General features: G+C 39.5%; 1 protein-coding gene across 1 annotated transcript; it reads left to right on the top strand.

Annotated features, from left to right (window-relative positions):
- The first annotated feature begins 136 nt into the window (after positions 1 to 136).
- On the top strand, positions 137 to 9723 carry LOC138610096 (ras-related protein Rab-14-like). Its single transcript, XM_069682789.1, has 8 exons — positions 137 to 243; positions 749 to 807; positions 2102 to 2155; positions 2626 to 2803; positions 3112 to 3178; positions 3887 to 3974; positions 4083 to 4113; positions 4240 to 9723. The coding sequence occupies exons 2-8, from the start codon at positions 756 to 758 to the stop codon at positions 4415 to 4417; spliced, it is 648 nt and encodes a 215-aa protein (XP_069538890.1). The 5' UTR covers positions 137 to 243; positions 749 to 755; the 3' UTR covers positions 4418 to 9723.
- Positions 9724 to 11027: the final 1304 nt, after the last annotated feature.

Genomic DNA, 11027 nt, shown 5'->3' with positions numbered 1-11027 from the left:
ACTGTTTTAAATGAAATTAACTGAATCAAACATAAAAGCCACAGTCTGCTCCTCTCGTCCACGTAGGGGCGGTATACATGCAAATCTCGCGATGTTTCCCCTCTTTTCGCTGCAGAAGAAGAATCACGGAAGAGGGGAAAGGTTTTCTGACGGATCACCGGGCTAACCAGCTAACAAAGATAACTATCAGTCTAATCAGCAGTTTAATCAAGTTTACAGGTTAGATAGAAACCCGAACCGAAGGTAAAACAATTATATTTCTAACAAATACTGTGTGTTTGCTTTATTATTTGATTGTTTTTGTTGTGAGCCTTGATAAAAGTGGCCTCCTGCTGTTAGCATGTTAGCAAGGCGTAGACAGAACTGCAGCTGTTAGCCGGTTAGCTACAGAGCTAAGCTAAGAGAAGGAATTCAATGGTTTCCTGAGAGAAGGAAGTCAGCTGATTGCGTTTAACACTTCTGCTAAAGTTGACTGCTTCCATCCTGAATGACTGTCACGGTGTTTAACGGCTCATGCTAAAGCTGAGCTCGGTGTTTAGCTTAGCTATGTGTTAACCTAGCCGACTGCTTCCTTTTGTTTGTTGACCAGTTAAGTGGTTTCTTTTCGGTCGGTTTAAACCGCAAAGATGATTAATCCGAGGCAGATTGAGTTTAAACACTCCGCAGCGCGTGAACTCTCTTGTTGGACTCGAAATGTGTCAACGGTTTTTTAAATCAGGTTTCTTTTCATGTGTTTTTGCCTTCACAGTATCAAGATGACAGCCGCACCTTACAACTACTCCTACATCTTCAAATATATCATTATCGGTGAGTGACACGGGGATATTTAAGACACTGACAGAAGGAAAAAAACAGGCGTGTGTACATGGAAAAGTGACCAGATTACAATGTTTGAAGGATCCAGATACTTTAAGTACACATACCACTATTTGTATTCAAGCGCTTTACTTCAGTAAATATATTAGTCACATTTAATCACTGCAAAATTGAGTCAGAAGGAATATATAGAACATTCAATATTCAAGATGTCTTCTGAGAAACACATCAGAATATAAAAAACTGCTTCCTTCTTTGTGACATTTAAATGCTCATAATAATTCATGGCCCACAGCTGATATGCTATAAGATTATCTGTTGGTAAACTACTAAGTGTTTGATCTCTTGTATATAACTCCAAAACAGCATACTTAAAGGCCATTCAGTTATTTTTAACCTAGGCACTATATCTAAATGAGAAATATATGAAACTACAGACGGCTGGATTTTGTGTTGTTCTATTTAAAGCCACCAGACTCCACTGATACAATTCTAATCATTGTTCTAATCATCATCATTGTAGTTTGTGTGTATTATTATGTGTCTTTGATGTTTTCAATTGTAATTTCAGATCCAACACAATATTTGTACAACACATAATAACAAAAATAAACTAGCTGATCGAGGCGATGGTAGACCTCATGTGCAAGTTTGTACTGCAAGTTAAAATAACTGTTTTTCTTTAGGGAGTCTGGTGGTTTTCATGTGAGTAATTAATAACTGGTTCTAGTTTTAAAAAAACACCTTACTCTTGAATCGCTGTCGGGATCCTTTCTGTATGGATGTCAGACACTTTGAATAACAACAACTCTTTTAGTGGATGCACTTTGGTCAGGTGCATTGTACATATTGGTCATTAAGAATAGCGGCCATGTTTCAAAATACTTATGTATGGAATTGGAAGCCGTACAGTATTTTTCTTAGCAGTATTTTCACACCACCAGTTTCTGAATTGATTTCCTCCTTCCCAGACTGCGAGAGGCTCGAGTTTTTTTTTTCTATGAAAATTGATTTGCAGACTTTCCATGGATGAGCAGTCCATTACAGACCGACTGCTTCTGTTATTTGCTTTTAAAGCCTCTCAAAGCAGCAGAGTGTAGAGAGTTTCTCTGAACTTCCAGGGTGCTCGCAGTCCTCCTCTTCGCTCCTCTCTGACTTTAGGGTTTTAAATGGTGGATTTTGGAGCAAACACAGCACAGTTACACAAACTAAATATCCAAATGGGGCAGCGGTAGACAAGAATTAAGTCTGACCTCATGCATTAACTTCATATCTCTCTCTTCAGGTGATATGGGCGTAGGAAAGTCATGTCTGCTGCATCAGTTCACAGAGAAAAAATGTGAGTCCTTCCTGCTTCTGCTGCTGTCATCAACCTTTCACTTCCTTATAGGCAGCTTCCTCTTCCCTTCCGCCTACTCTTAATCACATTGTCGTACACCACTTCTCTTGTAACGCTTTCTTTTCCCATAAAAACAAACAGTCAAACATTTTCTTATCACAGCACACATTTTTTTTCCTTTTCTTTTGTAAAGAAGCTATAAAAGTGAAATCATAATCTCTGATAGTTTGGAGAAGTTGCACATATTGGACATGTGAAGTGCATTCAGTATGTTTAAATATTGTTTATATTTATTTATTCTATTCTAATGTGCAGGTTGGAGCGAGCTTCAGCTGGCTTTTATTGTGAAAACTATTGTTGACAATAAAGCAGAAAGATGGACCAAAAGAATATTAAAATTAATAACTTTATCTGTGTGTCGGTGTTGATGTCCCCTCTCATAATAAAGTTTCCTTTGTGTATGCGTGCAGTCATGGCGGACTGTCCTCACACCATCGGGGTGGAGTTTGGGACGAGGATCATGGAGGTCCACGGTCAGAAGGTGAAGCTGCAGATCTGGGACACGGCTGGTCAGGAGCGTTTCAGGGCCGTCACCAGGTCGTATTACAGAGGGGCCGCCGGGGCCCTCATGGTGTACGACATCACCAGGTACTGATGGGCAGATCATATGTAAACACACTTTATGATTGTAACATGATATTTATATATTATGCTCTGAGCGCCTCGAGTTGAAAAAAAAGGAGAGGCGGGCCTTCTGTCAGTTTATAATATAACGGTTAGGTTAATGACAGCTAATGATTCGGTGGTTGCCTTAACAACAGCTGCTCTTTTTTTAACCGTAGGCTTCAACATAAAAGGCAGTGCGGTGCGCCTCGCGTTTCACTGCCTGCAGAATGTGCTGCGTCTGATCGGACCGTAACTGCTTTTGTGTCTTGTGTCTCTTTGTTTGTGTTTAGGAGAAGTACTTATAATCACTTGAGCAGCTGGTTGACAGACGCCAGGAACCTGACCAACCCAAACACAGTGAGTTAACACACACAAACAATCACACTGTGTTTGTCCGGTAAATTACTTAGTTAAAATCTGTTGTGTATATAAATACGTTAAGTAAAATCCCCAGAGACTTTCTTAGCACCAAGAACTACACCTGAGGAAGCCACACATTTAGTCCCTCTTTGCTACAGTTAAAAAGAAGGTCACAGGTCACAGGTAACGTTCCTGTGTTACAAAAACGAGCTATTACTGGAGAATTAGGAGACAGTCCTAAAAAGAAGGGGCGTGGCAGTACTGGCAAAGACTCTTAAAGTCAAAGAGGAATTCAGGAGTTGAGTGTTTAAAATAGCTTCTCAGTCTAAAATGAATAAATCAGCCCATCGACTTACTCACAGGTCAATTTGGAAAAATACAACAGCGCAAACTTTTGGGGACATTTTTCACCATTAATCCAGAAATAACTGACAATTACCGAAGTGAATTGAATACGTGAAAATAATATAATTTTCTGCTGTAATAGAGAAGTTAAAGTATGGATGTTTTTAAAAAGGGAAATTATTTGGTTCAAAAGAAAATCAAAGCAATATAAAGATTTCTGCAGATAAGATAATTCTTTATTGGTCCCACAACGAGGACATTTACAGTGTTACAGCAGCAAAGTGGAAAGTGCAACATTACAATAAAGAGCAAACGTAAACGACCTGTCCTTTACAGTTTCCTAAATGTGTGTGTTTCCAGGTAATCATTCTGATTGGTAACAAGGCCGACCTGGAGGCTCAGCGAGACGTGACGTATGAGGAGGCCAAACAGTTCGCTGAAGAGAATGGTGAGAAATGTTTTTATGTTTGTGTAACATTTCACACGTTTTTACACGTTCGAGTGAAAAATGTTTAAACAAAATTGGTTTTGATGTTTACTTCCTGTTGTTTATTAGGTTTGCTGTTTCTAGAGGCCAGCGCTAAGACGTACGTAAACACAGTTTTCATCAACTGTCCATTACATTGAATCGGCTGGTTTTGGTAGATTGTTCTACTTTTCACAGTTTCTGTTTCTCACTGTGTCCATCCTTTGTCCTTCCTCTTTGTCTTCAGAGGAGAGAATGTGGAAGAGGCCTTCCTGGAAGCCGCAAAGAGGATTTACCAGAACATCCAAGATGGCAGTCTGGACTTAAACGCTGCCGAATCAGGAGTCCAGCACAAACCTTCTGCACCGCAAGGAGGCCGCCTTAATGCCGACAGCCAGCCGGCAAAGGAAGGCTGCAGCTGCTAACCACAGACAGAAACTACAGGCCCATCAAAGAGACGGACGGACAGAATGGACAGACACGTACACAGAGAACCCCTCTCCACACGGCACTAACATTCATCTCCTATCCAAAGTGCAGCAAACAGGATTTAGCTGGATTACGTTTAACATAATCCACCTGTTAAATCAAGTTCAGACCTCCGTTCAGGACCCAAAACAAGATTCAACCATCCTTCATCCAACGGAACATTTACCAACTTAGGTTAAATCAGGACACTGAACCGTGCACCACAACTCTCATCTATCCAGATCTCAAATTCCGTCTCAAATCTGGAGCAGTGTTGGACAACCCCCGTCCTCGACCTAAACTGGATCACTCTGCACAAAATGAATCCCTCCGCATAAAGCCCAGCACTCTTGGTCAACACCTGGATCACGCTGGATCTCATTCCTGTTCCCCCACTCTGCCACAATCCCGTCTTCATCCTGCCCACATTCATGCACGCTTGTGCCACAGCTTGGCCAATCCAGAACATTAAGAGTCCACAATTTAACAGCTAGCATCCCAGCACCTGAAGACTCTTTTCCATGATTTGACTACCCTCCTGACCTCCTGATCTCTTCCACATTTGGAGCGTTGTTGGACCATGTCAAGCAAGGGTTGTCTAAATATGGGACTACCCTCATCTTCAATGAAACACACCCACACGTCTCAAAAGACAAATATAGATTCAAGGCTAAAATGTGAACCATCCCACAGCTCAAAACTGGACAGGCCGAAACTTCTAAAAGGGTTTCCTACCTCTGGACATTTCAATGGACAGATCCATTGCCTAGGCTTAAGATCGACCACCTTTTGTCCAAGTCGAGACTACCTTTAGCTTACATCCAAGGATGCTCGACTCAAAGGTAGGCCAAGATGACTGTTCTGAGTTCTCTGGCTCTAACCCAATCAACAGACTACCCTGTTCCTGGGCTTCCCTCTGGACCCTGTCTGCCTCAAGCTCCATCAGTTGGAGTCAATCATGGGTCACCAACATCTGGACTATCCTTTCCCAAATGCAAAACACCAGAAGCCTAAAAGTTAAATAGATACAAGGCTCACATTTGGTTCAACCCCAGCTCCAATGGGACATTGCTATGGACTGATCCAAAGCCTAGGCTCAAGCTGGACTGCCCTTCAAATTGAGACTGCCTACATCCAGGCTCGCTCGGCCCAAAGGAAGGACCTTTAAAACCCAGTATAGGACCACCGTTGGCATGGCCTTAAAGATCTACTTCCCACATCTCATGGGACACGCATGTCCTGGAGAAAATTTGGACTCAAAGCTTGAATTTTGACAAACCCGCAGCCCAAATCTGAACACTTTCCTTAAATGCGGCTTGCCCCCAAGTTCCCGTGTTCCAACAGACATTCCTACGACCAAATTCAGAGCCTCCGCTCAAACACGACTACCCTCCAAATGGAAGACCACCTCCAATTCCAATCTTAAGTCTGGACCAAATTTTTCCGTTGTCTGATTTGCTTTAATTCCAAATTGTCCTACTGACCCGTTCTGACATTCACCCTTTGATCTGAACTTTTGGATTTATAGCCTTTTTCATGTCTTACTCGTGTGTGAAGTCCCATCGTTTGATCAGCTGGAGAGAATTCATTCTTCTAAACCATAAATTCTAGCACAGAGCGGCCTGGACATCAGAACTCACCTCTGGAATTCTCTACATGAACAGCTCACAGGTTTGCACTTACACCTTGTTAGTAACGTGGATCAGGAGACACATTAACTCCACAGTAGTTCATGTGGATCAAAGACTTTTGTAACTGTTGTTCTTGTGGGCAAAAGCCTCTCTGGGGGCGTTCCAGTTGTATTCACACCTGGAGTTTAATTAGTTTTACTTGTTTGACCACAGTCCAGACCACCTTGAATGCAGGTTAAAGGGAACTTCACTGATTTTGAACATGAGGATCAGTTTTACTCATGCTTTGAACCACTCAGCCTCTGATAATACTTGCGTGTTGTTTATGAAGGAGCCTTAGTCAAGACTATTCAAACTTTTCATTTGCAGTTGCTCTGCGTACACTTTAGGATCCAGGATTTGGGAGTTTACCCCACTTAAAGTCGCTCACAGTCTTCAAATTGAACAGTTCTTCTTTAATATGTCTCTTGTAAGATCTCCAAGCTTAAGTGTGCTTCAAACAAACTGTCTACTGACCATGTCTATATCAATGAAGTACCCCTTCAATCCCAGCTGGAAGGAGGGTTCACATAAACGATAGGAAAGAGGTGACAAAAAACAGACTGACGTTTTATTTGCAAAGCACTAACGTACACATCACAGCTCGTCACAGGACCAAAATGTTAGACTGAAACTGACCTGTGTAAACCCTACTCTGATCCTACATACATATACATATTCAAAAAAGAAACTAGCACCCAAAGACTTTTCCCAACAATCTTTGACTGAACATTATTTGGACCCAGGCTTACTTGGGTCCAGGATTCGGTCCAGAAGCCGAGGGGACCCTAACAAGTACATTAATGGACAGGAACCCCAAACTCACCAGACCCAACATTTCAGCATGTCCACACTTTGCCTTCTTTCAGATCTAATATATTTTAACTAAATAACTCTGCTTAGTGCGACTTTGATTGCTTTGTGGAGAGACAAAGCAACTGATTGATGAAGGTGATGAAGAATCGAACCTGAACCAGAATGTCACTACTGATCCTTCAGTGGATCACAAGTTCAGGATAGATTTTTATTAGATTTTTTTATGTTTTTTTTTTTTTTTTTTTGTCTAACGTGTTTCCAAATATATTCGCAGTATATTTTCGGTGTCGCAGCTCCCCCTTGTGGCCATTTTTTTAACCATCGGGTAAAGTGCGTTTTGAGGGAAGAAAAATGGCACGAGTAGGGAAGCGAGACATATTCGTTTAATTTATTACGGTTTGTTTTATTTTGTTGACTTGTAAGCTTTAGGCCGGGATTTCACTTAACTTGAATGAGATACTTTGATTACTTGTTTATCGCTAAATTGTTGCAGTGAGGGCACCGCACGTCTTACTTCTTTTAGAAACTAAACCAAATATTTTATCATCACGTCGAAAGCTAAAAGAACATTTCAGCGCACGAGTTACAAAACACAACAAACTGCACTCTTAAAGAAACATTATAACGATTAACGAAGTGCAGTCCATCTCAGAATGCAAGATCCTTAATAAGATGATGTGCTTTGAATTCTTCAGCTGTCACTAACCGTCAGTAATCACATGATTACATCTAAAATTAACTGATGGTGTTCAGCGTGACTGTAGCGCTCCGAGTCTGACCGGATCAGTCAGTAAATTATGTTCCTTATGAAGCATTCCAGCGCTAACTAGCTTCACAATATTAACACAGTAAGTCTCAATGAAACATTTTACACTTTTTAAATATCTTAAAGGTGGACGAATACAAAAATAAAGACCTGATATGATTCTTCTCGTTCTCTCAACCTCAGATTTACGCTTAATGTCAAGTTTTCAGGATAAATCCAGTGTCCCTCCAGCAGGGAAAACGCACTGTATAATAACATGTAGTTAAAAAGGTTAAATTCAGGGAGAATTTGGGGATTTTAAAGATTTTACAAATGTATCCCCTCGAGGTCTGTTGGTCCCAATGAGTCCCAGAATCAGCAAATGTCACTAACAGGTTTTCTGATGAATCAAAATAAACCGTAAAATCCAGATGGATGGAAAAATGTTTTCTTTAGCTATTTATTAATAAAAATGTGTATATTTCATCACTATTGCAATTTATTTTCAATTGAAACTCATTAAAAACACACAAATTACAGCCGACCATCTGTTTTCGGAGTTTGTAATCCTGCGAGCTCCCGGTGCGGTCGTTGAGCTCAGCCTACGGAAACGTTGATTGTTGTGAGGATGGATTATGCTAGCATATAACGCAGCCCACTTTAGATGAAACAAAATGTATTAAAAGTGCACCCAATACACTGAATTTTACGATACATTTTTATGCATGTTTTTGTTTTCTCAGTAAACTAATATTTTTAATCATTAAACTACATGAAGTTTTCTCCACAATTTTTTCTTTGTTCTGTTTGATGAAAATGGTAATTATTGAGAGGAAAAAATGTTTTTTCTGCTTATAAACAATATAAAGTCACAGATATGAGATACAGAATCCAAATGTTCTAAAGCAGTTATAGGATGTCAAGTCTGATTAAATCACGAACCTGTAATCATGATCATGAGTGATTTTCTCTTAGTCATTCATTTTAAAGATAAATAAGTTGCTTTATATTTTGAAGTATTAAGATAAGAAATAATTGATTGGATTGACATTATTTAACTCTCTTGTGTACTATTGGCTCAACAGAAAACTTGTTAGTGACGTTTGTCTCCTCTGGGCTTCCGTACATTTGCCGTGGTTTTGAATGAGGCAGCTGAAAAAGTTGTTTTCCTGGCCGGTTTACTTCGATCTCCCCGTCCTTTGTGACACCGGTTCAGATTCTGGTTCCACTGAGATCCTGTGTACATATCCAGTTAAAACCGAAGTGCAGTTTGTGAGGACACCTGGACCGCTTCAACACCTAGTCAGGTTTTTAAACTGTGTCCGCTTCTGTCTGAATGTGGAGTGATCCGTGTGGTTTAACTCTTCTTTGTCCTCTGACCGGTGGACATCCGCCTTCTACAACTGTGATGCTTGATTTCTGAATGAAGCCCCTCCCTCGCTGTAAAAACACACATCAGACTCACAGGTTTTCAGACACCTTGTTGCTTTCATCACTTTGTAACCTGCACGCTGAATTCGCTGGGGGACACAAAAACGTTTAAGACAGACCGTCTGTTTCCCCTTTGTGTGATTTTAGATTTTAACAAGTTTCCATGAACCAAAGTGTCACAAGAGTCGTAACCGGAGGAGTTGCCTTAAGCTTCCCTCGCCAAAGGAAAACACAAGCATTTAATTTTTCTAAATATTAAAAATGTACTTAAACGCAACAGAAGACGGACTCGCAGCTCCAGGACAGTAGGGGGCAGTGTTGCTGCAGTGTAAATGCTTTTAAATTGATCTATTTGTTACAGCTAAATTAAGAAAATTGGAGTGTATTAATCGAGTGACATATTCTGTCTGATCCCCGCTCACTGGCTGTAACATGCTCTGTACATTTCATCTTTTCTCTGTCTGTTGATTTTGTCTGCTAAAGTAACAAACATGCTTCTTATGATTCTTTGACTATTTATATCCTAAATCTGTAATTATTTTCTTCAGCTGTACCTTTCATTGTTCGACCGTGGGGATTCAGTTATTTGTAAATAAAGTATATATACTGTATATACTCTGATGAGTGTGCGCTCTTGTTCTTTACAATTCATCTGCACCAAAGTCCAAATGAATTCTCATAAATTAAGATTTGTAGTACTTTGAACAGTTCAGTACTTTCAATGCTTAACGCTCATTCCTGGCCAAGAAATAATTCTGATCTGAACTGTGACGGACGGATTACTCTACTTAATGTATATATTAATACTCCATTTGATGTACCAAAAAAGGGCCAAAAAGGGGACGTTCATTTATTCATAAAATTTGAAATAAGTTTAAATTGAATTTTCTAATTTCCTCTTTACGTATCTGTATAAATTAAAAAAATATATTTATTTATACCTTCATTAAAACATTTATTTCTTCATTATAAAATTTATTTGTATATAAGTGTATTTATATTTATTTCAAATTTATTTATTTATTTTTTTACTCAAAATTATTCTAAAAGTTTTTTTTTAATGTTTTTATCAAATGTACTTTTTTAAATTTGTTGTTTTATTTACTATTTTTCTTGTCTTGATATTTTTTTGGTACATTTAATAGCATTCATTTTATTTTATATTTATTTTTTATTTTAGCAGCTTCCGTCCTCCATACATAACGCCTCTTAAAACTGCACATTTGCTTTTACACTTTGCAGATTTTGTGAGCTTTAACAAACAATATAAACACGTTAATCAGTGAGTATCAGGTAGACTGGTGGCTGGATTTTCTTTACCTTTGCCAGGTTAGCTTTTCCTTACTGAAGTAAAGACAGAACAACGTGAAAAAGTGATCAGCCTTTGCAGCTGCTTCTATACTTAGTTTACTCTGTTCCATTTCTTTTGATTAAAAGTAAACGGACCTTTTAAAGCCTCAACAGTAACTATTAATTAGCGCTGTCGCCTCTCAGCGAGAAGGTTTGAGCCCCGGTTTGGACGTAGCGGGTCTTTCTGTGTGGAGTCTGCATGTTCTCCCCGTGCATGCGTGGGTTCCCTCCGGGTACTCCGGCTTCCTCCCACAGTCCATAGACATGCTCGTTAGGTTCATCGGTGACTCTAAATTGCCCGCAGGTGTGAGTATGAAAGGCTGTCTGTCTCTGTGATTGACAGATGATTATTTCTAAATTGGTCACTTTCAAAGCAGCTCGTTTTAACAGTTACTCTTGTTATTGAGGAAGATACATGATATTAAGAAAGCAACTGTTTTTGTCCAAAGTTGATTTATTGACACATTCATTCACTTTCACTTTTCAAAGAATATTTGTGTTTTAACATTTAACAAAAACAGAAATAACAGAAGTTTTTAAGCAGAAAAAGGAGTA

The sequence above is a fragment of the Semicossyphus pulcher genome, unplaced genomic scaffold (assembly GCF_022749685.1).
Source record: "Semicossyphus pulcher isolate SPU_LCO1_2020_fin unplaced genomic scaffold, fSemPul1.0.p SCAF_6, whole genome shotgun sequence".
NCBI lineage: Eukaryota > Metazoa > Chordata > Actinopteri > Labriformes > Labridae > Semicossyphus > Semicossyphus pulcher.
This window is presented reverse-complemented; position numbering and strand designations above follow the sequence as displayed.